Source organism: Marmota flaviventris, chromosome 18 (assembly GCF_047511675.1).
Source record: "Marmota flaviventris isolate mMarFla1 chromosome 18, mMarFla1.hap1, whole genome shotgun sequence".
NCBI lineage: Eukaryota > Metazoa > Chordata > Mammalia > Rodentia > Sciuridae > Marmota > Marmota flaviventris.
The window spans coordinates 14,079,574-14,101,427 of record NC_092515.1 but is presented as its reverse complement, the minus strand read 5'-3'; the positions used below and the strand labels follow the sequence as shown (position 1 = coordinate 14,101,427).

The 21,854-nt window shown below is 44.8% G+C and overlaps 1 protein-coding gene and 1 long non-coding RNA gene across 2 annotated transcripts; both read left to right on the top strand.

Moving 5' to 3' along the window:
* Nucleotides 1–388: 388 nt before the first annotated feature.
* Leutx (leucine twenty homeobox) lies at nucleotides 389–8,601 on the top strand. Its single transcript, XM_027941190.1, has 3 exons — nucleotides 389–395; nucleotides 5,002–5,153; nucleotides 8,215–8,601. Exons 1-3 carry the CDS (start codon nucleotides 389–391, stop codon nucleotides 8,599–8,601), a joined length of 546 nt encoding a protein of 181 aa, XP_027796991.1.
* Nucleotides 8,602–14,981: 6,380 nt separating this feature from the next.
* Nucleotides 14,982–16,721, top strand: LOC139702757 (uncharacterized). The gene is made up of 3 exons (XR_011705363.1): nucleotides 14,982–15,033; nucleotides 15,779–15,856; nucleotides 16,537–16,721. It is a non-coding gene; the product is annotated as an uncharacterized lncRNA (long non-coding RNA).
* The last annotated feature ends 5,133 nt before the right edge of the window (nucleotides 16,722–21,854 follow it).

Below are 21,854 nucleotides of genomic sequence, written 5' to 3'. Positions count from 1 at the left end.
AGAATCGAACCCAGGGCCTCACACATGCTAGGCGAGCGCTCCACCACTGAGGCGCCACCCCAGCCCCACCTTATTTATTTACTCCTTTGTTTTCATTTTGTCCCGAGTGAAATTTGGGGGCATTTTCCTCTCTTTTCTGTTTGCACAGCTTTGATGAGTTTTCCTCCAATCCTTGAGGTCAGGAATCAGTCGTCAATCACTCTGCCCAGGCCCCATGCCAAGAGCAAAATCCTAGAATGATCATTGGAGGGTTTGGGATTAGGGAGGGTTAGGGTAGGGGTCTGATTGGATGCAAATTTATAAGTAGATTCTCAAGTAGAGCAGACACACCAATTTAGGAGGTCTAAGGTGCGCAGAGGAGACATCGACCACCCTTCCAGAGGCTGCGATGGCAGGTAAGCGGGGGTGAAGTTGCCGTTGGTTATGGATAAACCAAGATGAGAGGTGTGGGGCTTCATGATGGCGCTTGGTTTTGGCAAAACCAGGTAGACAGTTGTGAGAGTCAGCGCATTGTACCTGGGCACGGTGGCGCATGCGTAATACCAGCCGGTGCAGGGACAGAGTTAGGAGGATTATGAACGAATCCAAAGCCAGACTCGGCCCAAGCGAGATGCTTAAGCAACTCGGTGAGACCCTGTCTCTAAAGACAATACAGAAAAGGGCTGGGGATGGAGCTCAGTGGTTGAGTTCAATCCCTGGTACTATGTATCTATCTATTTATCTATATAGTAGGTACCACGTATATATGTGTATATGGTACCAAGCGTAATAATCCCAGCAACTCGGGAGGCTGAGGCAGGCAGATTGCAAGTTGGAGGCCAGCTTCAGCAATTTAGCAAGGCCCTAGACAATTTAGTGAGATCCTTTCTCAAAACGAAAAATAAAAAAGGGCCAAGCGCCCCTGGAGTGTTAAATAGCAGTGTAATATCTGATCCCGTCATGCATAGAGTTCTTCTTTCTTTTGTGGTGCTGGGGATGAACCCAGAACCACCAGTAGCACTACCTCTGAGCTACTCCTCAGCCCTCTGTCATGCATTGAAATCTCTATAAAATGGGTATAAAATGGTACGTGATCTAATTTCCTTTTAAAAATTATTTATATATTTTTCTGTGATAGGGACTGAGTTCAGGACCTTTTGACTGCTAATCTTTGTGCCCCGGACTAACACCAAAGCCTTTCCTTATGTTTTCTGTGGGAGGTAGTAGCAGTACCCATGGTTGCCCCTAGGGGCGCTTCACCACTGAGACACATCTCTAGTGTGTCTAATTTTGAGACTTGCCTAGGGCCTTGCTTAGTTGCCGAGGCTATCTTCAAACCTGCAATCCTCCTGCCTCAGCCTCTAGAGCCACTGGGATGTCAGGCAGGCGTCTCTGAACAGTTCCATTTCTTTCTTAACCAAAGCATTTGAGCCTCTTATTTGATTTTTCATTCACTCTATTTTAAAGGCTATCATTTTAAAAGTTGTTTCCCCTTCCCCAGAGCATTAGTAGAATGTTTTTGTTTTTGTGGTGCTGGGGATTGAACCCAGGGCCTTGTGCATGGGAGGCAAGCACTCTACCAACTGAGCTATATCCCCAGCCCCCAATAGAATGCTTTTTTAAAAAATCTTTTTAGTTGTAGATGGACACAATACCAGTATTTCAGTTTTATGTGGTGCTGAGGATCCAACCCACTGCTTCACATGTGCTAGGCAAGAGCTCTACCACTGAGCTACAACCCCAGCCTCAGTAGAATGTTGGTTTTGTTTTGTTTTAATTAGTTACACATGACAGTACAATGATCTTGACATATCATGCATTTGAATCAGATGGGGTATAATTTCTCATTTTTCTGAGTGTACAGGTTGCAGAGTCACATTGGTCATGCAGTCACATATCTACCCACAGCAATAATAAAGTCTATGTTATTCTGCTGTTCTTCATTCCCCCCTTCCCCTCCCCTCCCCTCCCATCACTTCTCTCTACCCAATCTAATGTGACCCACTTCTTTTTCTTTTTTCCTCACATCATCATACATGTATTCTGTATAACGATGAGGATCTCCTTCCATCTTCCGTGCAATTCCCATTCTCCCTCCCTTTCCCTCCCACCTCTTTCCTATTTAGGGATAATCTTCTTCTCATGCTCTTCCTCCCTACCCCATTTTGAGTCACTCTCTTTATATCAGAGAAGACATTCGGCCTTTGTTTTTTAGGGATTGGCTAACTTCACTTAGCATAATCTGCTCTAATGCCATCCATTTCCCTGCAAATGCCATGATCTTGTTATTTTTTAGTGCTGAGTAATATTCTATTGCGTATATATGCCACATTTTTTTTATCCATTCATCCATTGAAGGGCATCTAGGTTGGCTCCTCAGTCTAGCTATTGTGAATTGTGCTGCTATAAACATTGATGTGGGGCTGGGGATGTGGCTCAAGCGGTAGTGCACTCGCCTGGCATGCGTGCGGCCCGGGTTCAATCCTTAGCACCACATACAAATAAAGATGTTGTGTCCGCCAAAAAATAAAAATAATAATAATAAAAAAAAACATTGATGTGGCTGTGTCCCTGTAGTATGCTGTTTTTAAATCCTTTGTGTATACACCGAGGAGAGGGATAGCTGGGTCAAATGGTGGTTCTATTCCCAGCTTTACAAGGAATCTCCATACTGCTTTCCAAATTGGCTGCAAGTAGAATGTTTTTGATGTCTTCTAGACACTAAAAATTTTTCTTTTACATTTGTTGAACTCTGTGGCTTATGTTTTTAAATTTACTTATGAGTTATATTTTAAATGTTGATGCTGTCATATTTATTAGTATTCTTTTATGACTGTATTTGTAAAACTGAATTTAGAACTGTATTTCTTGTCTGGAGAGATAAATATTTTACTTTTCTCCGAAAAACTTTAAAATGACTTTCATTGTAGAAAATTTGTGTATTACCATGCTCACATACAAAAAGAGGTATCTAGCTCTTCTGATACAAGTTTTTTTAAAAAAACGTTTTTTAATTGGTTTTATTTCTATCTAGAATTCATCTATTCCTCCCGTGCTCCCTCTCTCTACCCAACTATGAGTCAGTCACCTTATATCAGAGAAAACATTCACCATTTTTTGGGGGGGCAGGGGATTGGCTAACTTCACTTAGCATTATCTTCTCCAACTGCATCCATTTACCTGCAAATGCCATGATTTTATTCTCTTTTATTGCTGAGTAATATTCCATTGTGTATAAATGCCACATTTTAAAAAATCCATTCATTTACTGAAGGGCATCTAGGTTGGTTCCACAGTTTAGCTATTGTGAATTGTGCTGCTATGAACATTGATGGGGCTGTGTCCTGTAGTATGCTGATTTTAAGTCCTTTGTGTATAGACTGAGGAGAGGGATAGCTGGGTCAAATGGTGGTTCCATTCCTATAATGGCTGCACCAATTTGCAGTCCCACCAGCAATGTATGAGTGTGCCTTTTTTCCCACATCCTCACCAACACTTATTGTTGTTTGTCTTTATAATAGCTGCCATGCTGACTAGAGTGAGATGGTATCTTAGAGTAGTTTTGATTTGCATTTCTCTAATTACTAGAGATGATGAACCTTTTTTTTCCATATATTTGTTGATTGGTTGAATATCCTCTTCTGAGAAGTGTCTGTTCATGTCCTTGGCCCATTTATTGATTGGGTTATTTATTTTTTTGGTGTTTAGTTTTTTGAGTTCTTTATATACCCTAGAGATTAGTGCTCTATCTGATGTTTGAGGGGTAAAGCTTGCTCCCAAGATGCAGGCTCTCTACTCACCTCACAGATTGTTTCTTTTGCTGAGAAGAAACTTTTTAGTTTGATTCCGTCCCATGTATTGATTCTTGGTTTTAATTCTTGCACTGTAGGAGTCTTATTAAGGAAGTCGGGGCCTAATCCCATATGATGGAGATTAGGGCCTACTTTTTCTTCTATTGGATGCAGGGTCTCTGGTTGTATTCCTAAGTCCTTGATCCATTTTGAGTTCAGTTTTGTGCACAGTGAGAGATAGGGGTTTAATTTCATTTTATTGTATATGGATTTCCAGTTTTCCCAGCACCATTTGTTGAAGAGGCTATCTTTTCTCCAATGCATGTTTTTGGCGCCTTTGTCTAATATAAGATAATTGTAATTTTGTGGTTAGTCTCTGTGTCCTCTATTCTGTACCATTGGTCTACCAGTCTATTTTGGTGCCAATACCATGCTGTTTTGTTACTACTGCTCTGTAGTATAGTTTAAGATCTGGTATAGTGATGCCACCTGCTTCACTCTTCCTGCTAAGGATGGTTTTAGCTATTCTTCGTGTCTTATTTTTCCAGATGAATTTCATGATTGCTTTTTCTATTTCTATGAGGAATGCCATTGGGATTTTGATCAGAATTGCACTAAATCTGTATACTGCTTTTGGTAGAATAATATTAATAGATAATATTAATTCTGCCTATCCAAGAGCAAGGTCAATCTTTCCATCTTCCAAGGTCTTCTTTGATTTCTTTCTTTAGGGTTCTGTAGTTTTCATTGTGTAGATCCTTCACCTCTTTCATTAAGTTGATTCCCAAGTATTTTTTTTTTTTTGAGGCTATTGTAAATGGGGTAGTTTTCCTAATTTCCATCTCAGAGGATTTGTCATTGATATACAGAAATGCCTTTGATTTTGAGATGGTCTCACTGTTTCCCAGGCTGGCCTCCAACCCCTGGACTCAAGCAATCCTCTAGCCTCAGCCTCCCCTAGTAGCTGGGACTACAAGGATGTGTCACCAGGCCATGCAACTTAGGAAAATGATTTTTTTAAAAAGCCACTTGTGGCTTGAAAATACACCCTGCTCAGAAGACGTTGGTACTGGTTTCCTGGGGGTGCAGAAGAGTTCCAGCAAGATGGTAAGGAGGGGGTGGTTCCGTGAGTTAAGGTTTGAGACCAAGCTCCCGATCCTCAGGGCAGCTTGAGGCAAGAAGATCACATGAGGATGGTTTTCAATGGAAGCCTTTTGATGTTCTCTGGCAGGGAGCTTCCAGCATGTTCGCCGGCACCGCACGACCTTCACAGCAGAGCAACTGGAAGTACTGAAAAGTGTTTTCCAGAAGACCAAGATACCCAGCTTCGAAACCGTAGCAGAACTGGCTTCCACCCTCAATCTTGATGAGGCTGTAGTCAAGGTTTGTCCCTGAGTGTGTCTGTCTCTAGGTAGCACACCTGACCCAGGGCTCCCTTCACACCCTCAACCACCATGATAGAAACTCCTCTATTTGTAATTTTGTGGGTTAGTCTCTGTGTCCTCTCTTCTGTACCATTGGTCTACCAGTCTGTTTTGGTGCTAATACCATCCCAGGTATTGATTCTTGGTTTTAATTCTTGAGCTATAGGAGTATTGACCACTGACTTGTGCAAGCACAGAGGTGAAACATGTTATAGTTTAGTCTCAAGAACACCACAGCTCACCCAGAAGAATTGCCTTCCAGGGGCTGGGGTTGTGGCTCAGCGGTAGAGCGCTTGCCTCACACATGCAAGACCCTGGGTTCGATCCTCGCACCACATAAAAAAATAAATAAGTGAAATAAAGGTATTGCACCAACTACAACTAAAAAATAAATATTAAAAAAAAAAAGAATTTCCATCCAAGGATTAGTAGCACAACAGCCTGATTGGGACCCAGGCCTTTCTGATTCCAGGCCCACAATGCTACATAGGCCCCTCTCGGGCTGGATCTCAGATACTACCATTTAAATGGGTTTGTCCCCGTGTTGTCTTAGCCCATTGTGTGTTGCTAAAACAAAATACCTGATTTCAGGTGATTTAGAAAGAAAAGAGGTTCATCTTGGTTCATGGTTTTGGATACTGTCAAGCCCAGGCATGGGTGGCCATGTCTTGTGAGGGCCTTGTGCTACCTCACTGTGTGGCAGATGGCACTCATCCCTTGTGGTCAAAGTGTAGATGAGACAAGTGAGAAGGTAAACAGGTGACCCTACTTTTCAACAGCCGGTTCCTGAGGGTCATCTTGTTGTAGGGACAGACGAGGCAGGGCACTGAAGACAGCAGGACACAGTTTTATTTGGCTGCAGCCAGGTTCAGGGGGCACAGCTTTTGCTGTCATCAATCAATCCCCTGAACCCCGAGTTCAGGGAGTTTCAGAGTTTTACACCCAGCATGTAAGGGGAGGGGCTCAGAAGTTCCCAGTCTGCAGAAGTTCACATAAAAGCAGCTTTTTCTCTCACTGTTCTGGGGAAGTTAACCCTTCAAGGACAGCACCTGAGAAGGGGGGAGCTTCTCCTCCCCTCTCCTTCCTCCCCCTGCCAGCGGTTACCATGGAGCCCAGGTGGTAACTTCTCTCCTCTAAGGAAAGTAGACATTTCTGTGAAGCCCAGCCCAAGGCCAGAGGCCTTGTCTGCACATTTCTACAAACTACTCTACTGGATACATGTTTGTGAAAAACTAGTAACAGGGTGTCCAGCACCTGGAGTGTCTTAGGTCACCAGGCATGGCCCTCAGAAGAGATGAAGGCCCTTTCTGTATCTGGTATCTTCCCGGCCAGTGGCCAAGTAAAACAGGGCGACACGAAAATAGGAAGTTTGTCTACACTGAACTCTTTTGCAGAGACTCTTTTGCTGACAGTCCTAAAATCAGCCATGGTGGGGATGTCTGGAGAAACCCAGTTAAGATTTTCTTTTTTGTGTGTGGAGAAGAGGGTGCCACTATAATCCAGTGCTGGAAGTCCTGACCCCCTTCCTGAGAAAGGGCCTTCATCTCTTCCGAGGGCCCTGCCCTGTGACCTAATTACCTCCCATCAGGCCCCCCTCATAGAGGGGTGTACACCTCTCAATGCCATGACACCGGGAACTAAGCTTCTGGCACTCAAATCTGTACCCAAGTGACAGCTTACAGATTTCTAGCTCTGCTGAGTCGGTCGTTCATAACCGTGCCGTGCAACTAACTGCCTTGCCACTGAGTCCCTCCAGAGTGTTGAGGGCAGGACTCCCCCATGAGGGCATCCTGAGCTCCACCCCACCCCACACTCTTGGACTTCAAAACGCTTCCTCTGAGAAATAAAACCGGAGCCATCACTAACAGGACCCCCCTTTACTTAAGGCCTCCTCCCCTAGGGGTGAGTGCTGGGCTGAGGGGAGCCACACTGAGTTACCACGCCCTCCAGCCCTGATGCGCTAGGAGATCTAAGGTCCCTGTAGTCTGGCGTGGTAGTGACTCGGTCTTTTCCCACTCGGATAGCAAGGCCAGCCTTCTGAGTAGCCATACCCCTGGGGTTGAGCGACACTCACCTATTCTTTTGTAATCCTACCCCTTTGCCCTGTTTGGGATAGAATGTTCCATGGAAATGCCCTCTGTGTGTCCCCTTCTCCTGCTCTGACTTTGGGTGTGGCCTTCCTAGATGTCAGTCAACCTGCTGACAGTGGACATCACTAAGCTAGACTCAACCCCTGAAACCTGACCCCTTGCCTCATTTGAATGGCTTCTCCCCTATAAAAGGGTTCATCTCTCTTTCTACCCACCTCTAAGTTCAGAAGAGCCATCCCAGGACCCAAAGGAAAAGGTATCTCTGTCTCTGTGTGATGATTTCGTGCAGCCCAGTTCACCTGGAGTGACCCTGAGTATTCTAGCTGTGAAACGAGACACTGGGCCCTCTTCTACCCATTGCTAGTGTAACCCCTCGGCACCCTCCGGGCCACAGGACAGAGGACAGGTAGAAAGAACTTCCCTTTTCAGATAACCAGCAACAGAGGCAATGTGGGCAAAAATCTCACTGAGGAACATGAGGGCGCCCCTTTGCGCTCAACTACATTTTCTTTCTTTTTAAAAACTCATTCTTTTTAGTTATCCAGGACAGTAGAATGTATTTGGACATGTCCCACCTACATGGAGTCTAACTTCCCATTCTTGTGGGGTTGCACTGGTCGCGTATTCACATATGAACCCAGGAAAGCCATGGCCAACTCATTCCACTGTCTGTCCCACTCCAATCCCTCCTCCTTTCCCCCACTCCACCCTGTCCAGTCCAGCCAACCTCCACTACCTCTGTCTTGGGCCTGTTGTGAGTCACCACCCACACATCAGAGAACATTCGGCCATTTGTTTGGGGGGATTGGCTTATTTCACTTAGCACGATCGACTCCAGTGCCTGCCATCCATTGACCAGCATGTGCCACGATTTCATTCTTCTTTATGGCTGACTCAGATCTTTTTTCACCCTTTCCTCTCTGCTCTCAGACGTGGTTTAAAAACCAACGAGTAAAGTGGAAAAAGCAGCAGCAAGAAATGGAGCCAGGGGTGTTGCCAGGACCCTCTACCCAGAATACTGAAGAGAATGAGGTGGTGTCCCCCTCACCTGTCACCGCAGAGAACCGTGTCCCATGGAATTCTGCCACTACCCATCACCAGGACGATGATGTACCCAGGTCTTCTGGGCTTGGGCAGCCTGTGTTGGATTCAGAGAGGGACTGTCTGCCTCCTGACTTAAAGGATATATGTCTGAGGGTTTCCGATAGTCCTTGGGCCAACACGACCCTGGACATGGACCAATTCATCAAAATGTACCACATATCTGGGGAGGAGGATCCCAGAAGCCTGGACAGATATCTCTTGCCATTAGCTTGATGGACTGAAGAGATGTAGGTAGCTAATCTCTTGATATTCAGGGTGGACCAACATTCACAGCTCCCTGCACAGGTCTGTGATCCAAATGGAAAGATCCCGAAACACAACCCCCAGAGGGAAAAGGAGAATCACGGTCCCAGGGACAGAAGGAAAACAATGGGCGCTGAGCTTTTGAAGCTAGGGGACAAAAAGACAGTTGAGATAGATAATCAATGATTGGGTCCCATCAGCTAGGTGGGGCGATGGGCAAGAAGATCAAGCCCTGCTTTTTCCCAAACCCTCCCCCCTGCTCCTGCTCCAACCTGTTCCTCCCTGCAGGGGAGTCGTCACCTTGTTCATTAACACCTCCTGGCTTTACTTCACTGCCAGATCACTCCACCGTCTGCCCCCCACTATTTGGCCCAGCTACTGGCCTCTGGTCACTTAATGCACTAGCGGGAGAGCTAAGGGGAGAAGAGGGCAGGAGAACAAAGGAAATCTAAGAGGTGTGAAAGGGGCAGGAAGCTCCCACTTCCTGGACACCAGCTCTGGGTCCCCTTCTCTGGGGAGAAGTGTGGGTTCCTATTCTTTTTTTAAAATTTTTATTTATTTTATTTTTTTTTAGAGAGAGAATTTTTTAATTTTTTTTTTTTTTTTTAGTTTTGGGCATACACAACAACTTCATTTTATGTGGGGCTGAGGATTGAACCCAGCACCCCGCACTTGAGCCACATCCCCAGCCCCGTGGGTTCCTATGCTTGAAATAAAACTTGCTCTCTACTCTTGCCTCCACCTCACTTTCTGGGGAAATGGAGCTCATCCTCACCCGTGACTGGCGGTATTATTTTCACAGCTGTTGCCCCTGATCGCCCCCCGCACCACCACCACCATGTTCTGCTATGGTTCAAGCAGAATCCCCTGAACCCTGTAAAACTCAGACCCTGACTCTGACCAATGGCCATTATCTTTCTGGGAAATGTGACACTCTGCTGCTTAATAAGGAAAGCCTCATAGATCCGATCCTGTGAGGGCTGCTTCGGTCTCCCTTTCTTTTACTTTCTCTTTTTCACACGCTGAAAGGGACACAAGGCAGCTTCACCCACACGGGTGCCCTGGGCAGCTCCCCTCTCCAGGGCCAGTGGCATCGACCTTCCTAACCACCTCCACTACTCCTGCCCACTTTAGAAACTGGTGACCCCGCAGTCCATTAATGGGGTTAGAAAAGATGCACCACGTAAGGGGAGCCACGGGGTGGTGACAAAGAATGACCGGGGCTGGGCAAGGTGGCTCGTGTCTGATTTCAGCAGCTACCAGGCTGAGGCAGGAGGATCCTCAGTGTGAGGCCAACCTTGGCAACTTAGTGAGACCCTCTCTCAAAGTAAAACATAAAAAGTGCTCAGTTATAAAACAGAGAAGAAATAAAAACACTAAGTGGCTCAGGCTCACTTAGAACTCGCCATCCTCCTGCCTCAGCCTCCCAAGGTGCTGGGATCACAGGTGCGCACCATGCACTCTGCTAGCTCCGGACCTTTTGGATCCATGGGGGAGAACATTCCTTCTCTCTGGATGGCCAGTGGAGCTGGTCTACCTCTTTGTTTCTCTGACCAGGAGAGGCTAAGTTGATGGAAAGCAGAGAGGGGACTCTAAGCCACCTCTCTGTAGAATTCCAAGAACCTTTGTTCCAGCACTTTGCAGTGACCCTAGCCTTGCACAGGAGGAAACCTGGTCACTCGCGCCCCCTGCTGGCAGCCACCGGAGTCTCCCATCAGCAGAGTCCACACTTGGCAGCTTCACACAGGAGACCTCCTGGGGAATGTACTTGAGATTGGTAGTGACTTTGGCTGCTCTCCTCAGGAACCCAAGGGCATCTTAACACTATGGAGTCCCTCAGCCCCTATCCTGTGACCTGCTGGACTCTGATGCTCTTCCCATTAAAGACCAGAGGGCCCCTGGAAGAGCCCCAGGAGGCTAACTGGTTGGTTCCTTAGTCACTCATGGACACAGGTGAATTCAAGGCCTGAACTACTCCCGTTTCTAATTCTCATTCATTCCCCAAATTGCTGCTTCATGAATATTTCTGTTATTATTTTGACACATGATCATAACTACTATGCCCTTTCTATGAATTAGACCCTGTGATTTTATGAAGAGTACTTTCTCCCCTCACTTAATGCTTTTGAACCTGAACATCACTCTTTCTGATATGAAAAAGATACCATGATTTATTTTTATTTTCTTGTACCTGTGTATCATTTCCTATCTTTCTATTTTCAGCATTTACAATACACTTAACTTTGCTGTTTCTCTATGTAGCACACAGTTGAGCAGATTTATTTTTTAATCCTATCTAGAAAATATTCTAATTGAGTAAATCTTTAATGGGGCATTACAACTGGGCCTCAGGGTGGAACCATCGGGCCACATTCTCACAAACCCACAATTTATCGGTCACTCCCCAGGGCTTGCCCTTTCCCTTCCCTGGATCTAATTTCTGTTATTTCATATAAATTTTCTTTGTAAAGAAAAGCAGTTTTTTTTTCGCCAGATACTTAACAAAATTGTATATTTTCAAGGTGTACAATGTGATATTTTAATATACAGAGATATTATGAAAATAATCGTATGCAAACCAATTAACATATCCACCCCTCATTATCATCCTTTTCTCCTTCCCTCCTTCTTTTTCATTCTGTCCATTTTGTATGTGTGGTGAGAACATTAGAAGTCTCCTGTGTTCACTCCTTACCTAAGTAGTCTGAATCCTTCGAATCGTTTATTTGCATTGGACTTTTCTGATGTTGTGTTCTCCTGGAAGCCTTCAGGATATTTTTTCATAATCCCTGTGACCTTTCATGACTACAGACAGTACCTGCTCATCTCTGTCCCTTGTGGTGATGATGAACCTGGCCTCTGATCCCTTCTTCTCTTCCCTCCTGGCCCAACATTCAACTCTGTGTGTGATCTCAATATTTATATTTGTATCATCCCTAAAGAAAAGGGGGACAGTAAAACCCCATATCCCTGAATGTCCTCTTTCTGTTCCTGAAAACCTGGCCAGGTTTAACAAACCGTGACAGCGAGCCTGGGCTGGGGTGTCCAGATGCACTTTATCCTGAAGGACACCGACTCTCGCTCATGCTCATGGGAACCAGGGCACATCAGTGCTCGCTGTGGAAAGCAACTTTCTTGCATGTTCACGGGGACAACTGGTCCTTGGGATGCTGGTCGGATCAGCAAACTTGGCAAGCGAGTGCTATGACGTCACTGCTTCTGCACCCTCACCTATAAAAGCCCTCTCTCAGTGGGGACTAGCACAGAATGGAGGGCACTGTGGAAACGATACCTGTCACTTGTCCAGCTGGTGGCTATGAGGGGGAGGAAGCACACCTTGGCAGAGTCCTTTAGGGACAGAGGTGCTAGCTTTCAGCCTGTGGCTGCGGATCTCTTTTTGGAGCAGTCTCTCATGTCTCTGATCTCCTTCCCCAAGAAATTCAAGTCTCCTTCGCCGTCTCCACACACTTTCTTTGGCCTTCCCACAACCGGCCCCACTGCCCAGGCACAACTGGGCTCTGGAGAAGACACCTTTGTTCTCATCAATAAGCTTTTATTTGTTCTATTTCAGCACAAATAACCATAAGTGATACCGTTGGCTCCCAATAGTTAATATAAGTAATTGACAAGTTTGTTCTACTGTCATTTTCTTTCCTCTCCACTCCCACCCAAATCACAAATGCACCATTGGATCCAGCTGTTGAAACTCTGCCCTTCTTTGGGCTTCAAATTAATAGGTTCATTGCTCATGGCCCCTTCACCGTCCACTTCCTAGTTGCGAAGTTTATCCTTTGGTAGTTCCCACCCCAAGAAACATAACATCTAGAGTATTCCAAAAGCTACTTCAAGGGCAAAACTATTGGCCCATGGCTTTTGCACTTGAAGTAAAACTCTGTTGGATGTAAAATCTTTGGTTTGCCCAAATCCTTTGTCTGATACATGCAGGATTCAAGAGGGTCCCTGACCACCTTTATTCCAGCAAAGGTTGAGTGAAATATCCCTAGAAAACACAAGGAGCAAACTAGATGCAAGGAGTCATGGAATTCTGTCTCCATTTCTTCTGGAGTGAATGCCCTTAGGTTCTGTAAAGTTCTCAAATGTCTATAACAGAAGTATAAGTTTTCATTATCTTAATTATAGGGATGCTTTCACATGTGTCGTATGTAAGAATTCACCAAAGCTTACACTTTAGCTGTATGTTGTATGATTTCATTTATATGAAATATGCTGAAGAGGCAAATCCACAGAGACTGATTAGTGGTTTCTAGAAGCTGACTGGAGGGGGTGCGGGGAGTGGCTGCTGGGTATGAGGTTTCTTTTGAAGAGCAGACAATGTTCTGGAATTTTTGCTGATGGTTGCACAACTCTGGGAATACATAAAAAGCTATGGAATCGGACATTTTATTTTTTCAAGTGGAAAACATTTATTAACATTAAAATTCCTTTCATACAAGGCCATATGAAACTTCTTAGCATTTTGATTATACTCAAGTCTATGTTTTCTGTATAGTTATGGTGATGCCTAATACGATTTACCTCTTCATGATACATTGTTTCAATATATCAGTTCTGTTAAGCAGAAGCATTTATTTTCAAATCTAATACTTGAAGAATTTCCTCTATACATAGTTTGGCAGGGCTAATTAGCTGAAGATGCTCTTTATTAAGAGGTACAGATCTGAGTATTAATCATTGCTGGAATTTGTTATTTTTATACAGCATTTTATTTTTGCTTTGATCACAACACAAAACCCTTAAGGACACTAAAATCCAGTAAGAAAAGCCCAGAGACATTACTTTAACTGTCGATTCAAATTCCTACTTAACCCTGTAGTATTAAAACCTTTTAAAAAAAACTTAAAATCAGCACTTGTTACAGACTTTTGTACACTTTTAAGGGTGAACTTTATGGTAGGTGAATTATATCTCAATAAGCAGCCTAAATTTTGATGCTCATTTGCTCTGTAGGAAATTCTCAGCTAAAAAGTATTATATTTTAAACATGTGCAGTTTACAGTGTGTTATTTATGTTGATAAATATATACAGATATTTTTATTACAGAAAAATAAGAATAATTAAAAATTCTTTTAGTTGTAGATGGACACAATACCTTTATTCTATTTATTTTTATGTGGTGCTGAGGATTAAACTCAGTGCCTCCCACATGCTAGGCAAGCGCTCTGCCACTGTGTCACAGCCCCAGCCCAAGGGGAATTTTTAAATGCCAAATAAATAGTTCTGAGAAAAATTCAGTAGTTCCAAACCTAATATGAAAGCCTAAAGTTTGTCAACTTTCGGGGACAAATTCTGATCAAAGTGCCCACAGGTAGTGAAGCAGGTCCATTTCTACAAAGATTCTATTCCTGGGATTTCCAGGAAGGGTGTTATCAGTCTCTGAGTGAGAAAGGAGTCTGTTTATTAATTTATTCATGTCTCTAGTGTAGAATTCAGTGGACCAGAACATTTGTCCTAGGTCAGACTAAATTTTGATGCTCATCTGCTCCGTGGGAAATTCTCAGCACTCATTGGATGTTGCCAGGACTCCCGTCATAAAGGCGGTTTCCACAGAGCCCAGGCCATCTCCTGGGAGACGGCTCCGGAACAGTGTCACCCCCGGGGCTGGGGAAATCCTTTCACTAATGAGAGCCTGAGTCTGGCTCTGAGGAACCTAGCTGACATGTGGAATTGGGCCCAGGGTCCATGAGAAAATTGCCGGTTTCTATATTTTTCCTCGGGACACTGGATCATTTACTCTGACGTGGAAATATGGGGGGATGAGGAGACAGGGAAAGAAAGGCCCAAGAGGAGAATGAGGGCAACATCAAGTGCACTTGTTCCCAAGCCTTCTGAGGCTGGAGGCAATCTAGCACTTCCAAAGGTGCTCCATCCCCGGGGCAGGTGTGCCTGACCAAAGACCTGCCCCCGCCTGGTTTTTGGAAAGAAAAAAACCCTGAAGGATTCTTAAAAGCACTTTTTGAAATAGGGACACTACTGCCAGGCTGTTGCCCAGTTGCCCAACTCCAGGGTCACGATCCCCTTTTGGTCTCCAGGGGGCGCCACTCGCATACGACATGAGTGGGTTCTCGACTGCGGTCCTCGGAGCCCTCTCCTGCCGAGGGGCAGCACTCCTCTTCGGTGAGCACGGGGACCCCGCTTCCCAGGTCCCCAAACGGGTCGGTAGAAGACGAATCAACCGGCAGTCGCCCAGTCGCCCAGGCCCACTTTCCGAGAAGCTGTCGTGTCCAAATTCCCTGATGTTTCCCGCAAGTCACTCAGCGCCCAAGACCCGCCCCTTACCCTTGATGTCCAATCAGGAGCGAGGCTGGATTCCTGGGCCACCAGCCGGGAACAAGATTTAAAAACGAAAACAACAAAAAAAGATTGTATACCAAAATAAATAAGTAAGTAAGTAAGTAAGTAAGTAAATAAATAAATAAATAAATAAGGGAATTCTGCATGCAAGTATTAATATCAATAATGGGTATATGAACAAGCAGGAAATTCGGCTAGACTAGTAAGCGAGGAAGAAATTGCAAAGGGAATTAAAGATCTAAGAAAGGCACTCAATGATCCTAAGGGCCACTTCTTCCATACGTTCAGTTAAATTCGAATTGTGTGACTTTTGATTGTTATGTATCTTCTTAAATTTTCCGTAAGTCTAAACAATTCTAAAATTAAAAGTTTACTTTGGGAAAAAAAGTATCCCCCCAAAGAGCCTTAGAAATGTTACTAGCTGAAACAATTCCTCAATGCCTCTGATTATTGTAGACATTTTTGTCCGTTTTAAGACAGAGTATTTATTGAAAAAAAAGAGTTTTCTTGCACTTTCCAAATGCAACGTGTCCCTGTTTTCCGGGCTGTTCCCTCTGTGTGTTCAGACGGGGCTACACCATGGGAGGATTGTGCGTAACAACCTGGTCTCCTGCCTTTTTAGACTCCACTGTCGGCTTCAGGAACCGTGTTCCTTTTAAGTTGAGCACGTGCCTGATGGACGGGAAACCCGGGCGCTTTGCTGTCAGTGGACAGCGAAGTCCTAGGGTGGAGCCCTCCACCGGCCATCTGATTTTTTTTTTCTTTCTTTTTTTGTAGTTGTAGATGAACTGAATGCCTTTATTTTATTTGTCTTATTTTTATGTGGTGCTGAAGATCGAACCCAGTGCCTTACACCTGCGAGGCAAGTGCTCTGCCACTGAGCCCCAGCCCCAGCCGCAAATGACTTTTACAGTATGTGCCCTTTGACAGTTTTCAGCCCCAGGGTTAAAGGGGGAGGCAGATCTGGAGCCGGCAGTGCTTGGGGAAGGGAATGACAAGGTCTGGTGCGCTCTGCTCCAGGCCTCAGGGGAAGTGTCAGGAAGGGCTTCCCCCTGCTCCCTGCACGACTCCTCTCTTTCCTCTGTCACCATGGTGGCTGAGGGTGAGGGCCATGGCCCGTGAGCCTGGGTAAGAGTCTTGTCTTGGCAACTAACTTCCTTTCCCTCCTCCTCTCTTCTTCCTTCCCTCCCCGTCTCTTTCTCTTCTCCTTCCTTCCTCTTCTTGTCTTTCCCTCCCTTCTTCCTTCCTTCCTTTTCATTCATTCTTCTTTCTGATTGAGATCCAGGGGTACACCTGTAAGCAGCTCAGGAGGCTGAGACAGGAGGATCTGAGTTCAAAGCCAGCCTCAGCAACTCAGCGAGACCCAGTCTCTAAATAAAATACAAAATAGGGCTGGGGATGTGGCTCAGTGGTTGAGTGCCCCTGAGTTCAATCCTCAGTTCGCAGCCCCCTAGCCCCCTGCAAAAACAGAAAAGAAATCTAGGGGTACTTTACCACTGAGCTATTGCCCCAGTCCCTTTTCATTTTATTTTGAGATGGGATTTCTCTAGGTCCCACGGGCTGACCTTGAATTTGCAATCCTCCTTTCTCAGCCTCCAGTAGCTGGGATTATAGGTGACCCAGCTCTTGCCTCTGCAACTTCTAACGAGCTGACCTCGAGCAACTGATTCACCCCTAAGGAAATGAGGACCTCAGTTTCTTCACCCATGAAATGGAAATAATGATACCTATTATCTACTGCAGAGAGATGTGAGAACTAAAATGAATTAAAATATATGTTTACTGTGCTTTGAACAGTGCCTGGCAGATGTTAAGCGCTGTGTGTTTTCATTTATATTATTTTGAGGAATACATGATATTCTGTGCATATCATATCATGTTTTTTTTTTCTCATGTGAGGCAAACTGAGATGAGGTTAGAAAGTATTTTGTTTTTAATTTTATATTCCTCAGGACTTAAAACACTTTGCTATTTTAATGTTTCACTTTCTTGGGGATTTTTTCTTTTTAATCTTGGCTAGTTCTTTTCCTGGACATCAGAAATATCCAACCCTCTTAATCAGATTTCCTGTCTTTTGTAAAGCCACTGGAAAGACTCCTTAGTCACAGAAATGTGAAGCCAGTTTCCTTAGCAATCAGGAAAGGAAAATCTGCATGAGAATCTGAGGTTCCCCGAGGGAAGGTATTGATATCCAGACACCTTGAGATCAGAAGTTTGGGGACATTTCTGTTACACTGGAATGACAAGATTACGGTCACCTGTCATGGGAGGATGGAGGGATTTTTATAGGAAAACTCATTGTAAAAGACAGAGGCATGAACATTAGGTTTATTTTGGATTCTAGAATCAGGTCATAAAACTGAACAAATATTCACAATTGTATGTCTTTTAAAGAGCCCCAGGGAGGAAAGGAGAGCATGAGTACATTTATGACTTTCGTTATATTAACTTTCTTATCATTTCTGATTCTCTTCACTTGCTATTGTTCATTTCTAGTTACCATTTAGGGTCCTTTCCTTAGCCCAATTCAGCTTTGCTGGAGGGTATGTCTTTGTGGCAATTATATATAGACCCAACAGTTACTATGAAGATCCAGCCACGTTACATGTATAGTTAGAGACCCAGCAATACCATAGATAGATAATCATATAATGTTGTATTAATGCTGCACTGCAGCTTGCTATCAATCCATCTATCTATCCATCCCTCATTGATCTATATTTTAAATGACTTGAGCTGAGCACAGTGGTGTATTACTGTAATCCCAGTGACTCGAGAGGCTGAGGCAGGAGGATCAGAAGTTCAAAGCCAGCCTCAGCAACTTAATGAGGCCATAGGTAACTTAGCAAGGCCTTTCTCTAAATAAAAATTTTAAAAAGACTGGGGATGTGGCTCAGTGGTTAAGCACCCCTGGTTTCAATTCCTGGTACAAAAAAAATGCATAATTATCTTTAGCAGTGCCCTTTGTTTTCTCAGGTGTATTCAAATTACCATCTGGGGTCACTTGATTTCACTTGAGGAATTTCCTTTTGTAATTTCTGTAAGAGGGACCTGGAAGCAACAATTGTCTCGGTTTTTTATTATCTGAGAGAGTCTTTTTACAATTTTTATTCATTACTATTAATTAATTAATTAATTGGTAATGGGGATTGAACCCGTAGATGCTTTACGACTGAGGCTACATCCCCAGACTTTTATTTTTTTATTTTTTTTAAGAAAAAAAATTTCTTTTAGACAGAGTCTCAGCTAAGTCGCTTTGCCCCTTGCTAGGTTGCTGAGGCTGGCTTCTAACTTGCAATCCTCCTGCCTCAGCAAATCACTGGGTTTACAGGTGTGTACCACTACTCCCAACATATTATTTTATCTGATTTCTTTATTCATTTACTTATTGGTACCAGGGATTGAACCCAGGAGCACTTAACTACTGAGCCACACCCCCAGCCCTTTTTATATTTTACCTCGAGACAAGGTCTCACTAAGTTGCTTAGGGCCTAAATTGCTGAAGCTGGCTTTGAACTCACGATTCTCCTGCCTCAGACTTCTGAGTTTCTGGGATTATAGGTATGCACCCCTACACCTGGCATTATTTTGTCTTTATTTTTGAAAACTTTCCTGGATGGAGGCTTCTTGCTTGACTTTTTGAGTATTTTGAAGATATTATCCCATTGCCCAGTGACCTCCACTGTTTGAGCTCTGGTGTCAGCTGTGAGTCTTTATAGGGTCTCGGTTAAGTGATAATTTTTTTTCAAGTTTTTCTCCTTGATTCTGGTGTTCAACATTTTTACTATGTGTCTGTTTGTGGGTCTTTTTTTATCCTACATGGAGTATTGAACTCCCTGGATAGGCATTTGTTTTTCAGTAAGTTTGGGAAGTTTTCAGCCATTATTTCTCAAAACATTTTTTTTTTTCTGCTTATTTTTCTCTCTCCTCTCCTTGTACTCCCTTTGCAGGTATTTATTTTGCATAATGGTTTCCTGCATTCCTGTTCGTTTTTCACCTCCTTTTACTCTTTGTTCTTTGGGTTGCATAATCACTTGAGTTTGCTCATTTTTTCTGTCATTTCAAATTTTACTCTTAAGCTCCTTCCGTGAATTTTTCATTCCATTGTAGTTTTCAGCTCCAGATCTCCATTCAGTTCTGTTTTGCAATGTTTGTTTCTTGATACTTTGGATTTGATTATACTTTTACTTTTTAAAGGTAAAACTGAGCGCCCTGTGGTTGCTTGAACATGGTCATAACGGCTACTTTGAAGTCTTTCTAAAAAAACTGACATTTGGTCCCAATTTTGATCACCTGCTTTCTAGCCAGCTTGTGAGTCACAATTGAAGTTTTGAGAGGAAACTCCATTCTCTGAGGCTATTGGCAGGTGAAAGCAGAGTTTCTCTGATTTTGCTGGCGGATGGGGATGGGGTCTGCCTGAGGTCGTTGGCCTCCGCGGCAGACAAGTGTTGCAGCCCTTAATGGTGGGCTGTGCCCTCCAGTGCTGCAGTAGACCCCAACTACCAGCTCGCCATCAATTCCTTTTTCTGAGTTCTTGTGAAGTTGAAGAATGGAATCCACAGACCACGATGAGCGAGTGCAAGAGCAGGACTTCCTGAGAACAGGAACTGAGTTCTTGCACTAAGAGATACCCGGTGTGCTAGCCTAGGGGTTTATATAGCACTTGGTTCACTGCTATTGGTCCAAACTTATGCTAATTAAGGAAACACACTCATGCTATTGGTCAATTCTTGAGGTCTTTCAGGTCTGCTTCACTTTCATTTTCTGGTCGCAGGTGTGAAACGCTGAGGTTGTGGGATGCGGTGCAGCCTTCTGCAGCAGGCATCCTTACTGTCCCCAAGCTCTGGTGGCCGACAGGTCATCCTGCCTTGGCTTGCCTGAGCTTGCTGCCCTTTGCAGCTGGTGCTCCAATTCACTGGGCCACGGCCTTTCCACTGTCCACTGCTCTGCTGCCGCTTCTCGGTAGGGACCAGTGGGCTGGCTGCATGGCTTGGTGGCCGGGGAGCCATGCCATTCTCTTTCCTAACCAGCATTGCCCGGCAGAACATAAAGCAGCAATAAAGATGTCCTTTGGGGCTGGGGCTCAGTGGCAGAGCACTTGCCTGGCATGTGTGAGGCACTGGGTTCGATCCTCAGCACCACACATAATACAAAATAAAGGTACATCAATAACTAAAATACATTTTTTTTTAAAAAAGATGTTCTTTATCTGCACTGTCTGTTTAGTCCCTAGCCAAATGTGGCTACTGAACACCCAAAATGTGGCTAAAGTAACTAGGAAGCTGAATTTCTCATTTTATTTCATTTTGGTTGATTTAAATAACCAGATGTGACTCACGGCTACCTTCTTGGACAGCACCCCACGACTTCATAGGATGAGAACCCAATATCCTACCCAAATGTTCCCGGATGTGCTTTCAGCACCTGGGTGGGCCTCTTTCCAGTCCCCCTTCCTCTCAGCCTCCAGGGAAGGTCACACTGATGTGTTCACCCCTAGACCCAAGGAGTGGGCAAGAGGTGATCTGGGGAAGATGAACCAGGCTCCATTGTACAGATTGGGGTGTCCACGTACAGATGTAGATAACCCCTTAAGGGTGCAGGACAGACAGGGGAAAAGAAGGGTGTGAGCTGTAGATTGGGAGCCTCCATTTGTGCTCTTGCCCTGGGACCACAATATTAGAGATGGCTTTGAGTGGCAGTGTTCCCTCTCTTATTTCTGATGGTTGCATGTGTATGAACTGTATTTTTTTTACTATATATATATATGAATTTGTATTTATAAACATATACACACTTATCTATATCTCACAGTTTAAATTCTTCTCAATTTGACCATTATGAGGATAAGTAGAAGCTCTGCTCATGACAGAGACTTGTGCAGTCCTTCATCTCCCGGTCTCTCTGACCTGAGCTCCTGTCTCCTGGACTTACTGTCAGCTCCAGTCACACTGGCCCTCCTGCTCCAGCTGGCAGGGCCACCTTACAGAGGCCTTTGCTGGAAGAGGCTTAATTGGCCCTGCCGTGAAACCCATTTGTACCAGCAAATCAAAGAAATGAGTGTGACGGGGGTCAAGTGAGGACGGCAGCCGAGGTGTGCCAGGCACAATGTTGGTTGGGAAGAAAGGTGTCTGCTTATGTAAGAAAGCTGGGGACGGTTCTGAAGGCGGCCAAAAAAGGAATGCTTGCGGTTGAAGGAGCCGTCAATCAGGTGGCCTCAACAGGTGGGGACCCGGCCACTCTCAGCGGAAAGCTGGGCCGGGGCTCAGGTTACCAGCTACGGGGAATCCAAACGATCAGAGCTGATGCCAAAAGGGAGGGAGAGGAGGAGACGGAGCCCTGAGTCAGTGGAAATTCATTCAGAGCACCTGAGGTGGCCGAGGAAGACCAGAGATGGAGCTGGAGAGCAGGAGCTATGCCACCCACTCAGCCGTTCTCCAAGCGGGGTCCCCGGACAAGAAGCATCACCTTGACCAGAGAAGGAATGCTCACTCCCAGGCTCCCCTTAGAGAACGTCAGCAGCTCTGAGGGAAATGGAGGGTCCACACATCAATGTTTGGAAAGCTCTACAGGGTGAATCTAATGTCCAGTAAAGTCTGAGAACCACGACTCTGCACCAGGCACTCAGGGATCCACATCCCAGCAGTATGAAATAGAAGGTGTCCCATTTTACAGATGAGAAAGGGGAGGCAGGATAATTTACGTACCTTCTATCTGAGAGCCAGCTGGAGCTGGAGACACAACCTGACCCTGGAGAGCAGCTCAGACTTCACACAGCCCCCGGGGGACTTTGAAAGCTCGATTACTGAAACCTCATCTCAGCCCTTTTAACTCTTTATTTTATTTAGAGACAGGTCTCCCTAAATTGCTTAGGGCCTCGCTAAGTTGCTGAAGCTGGCTTTGAACTTGTGAC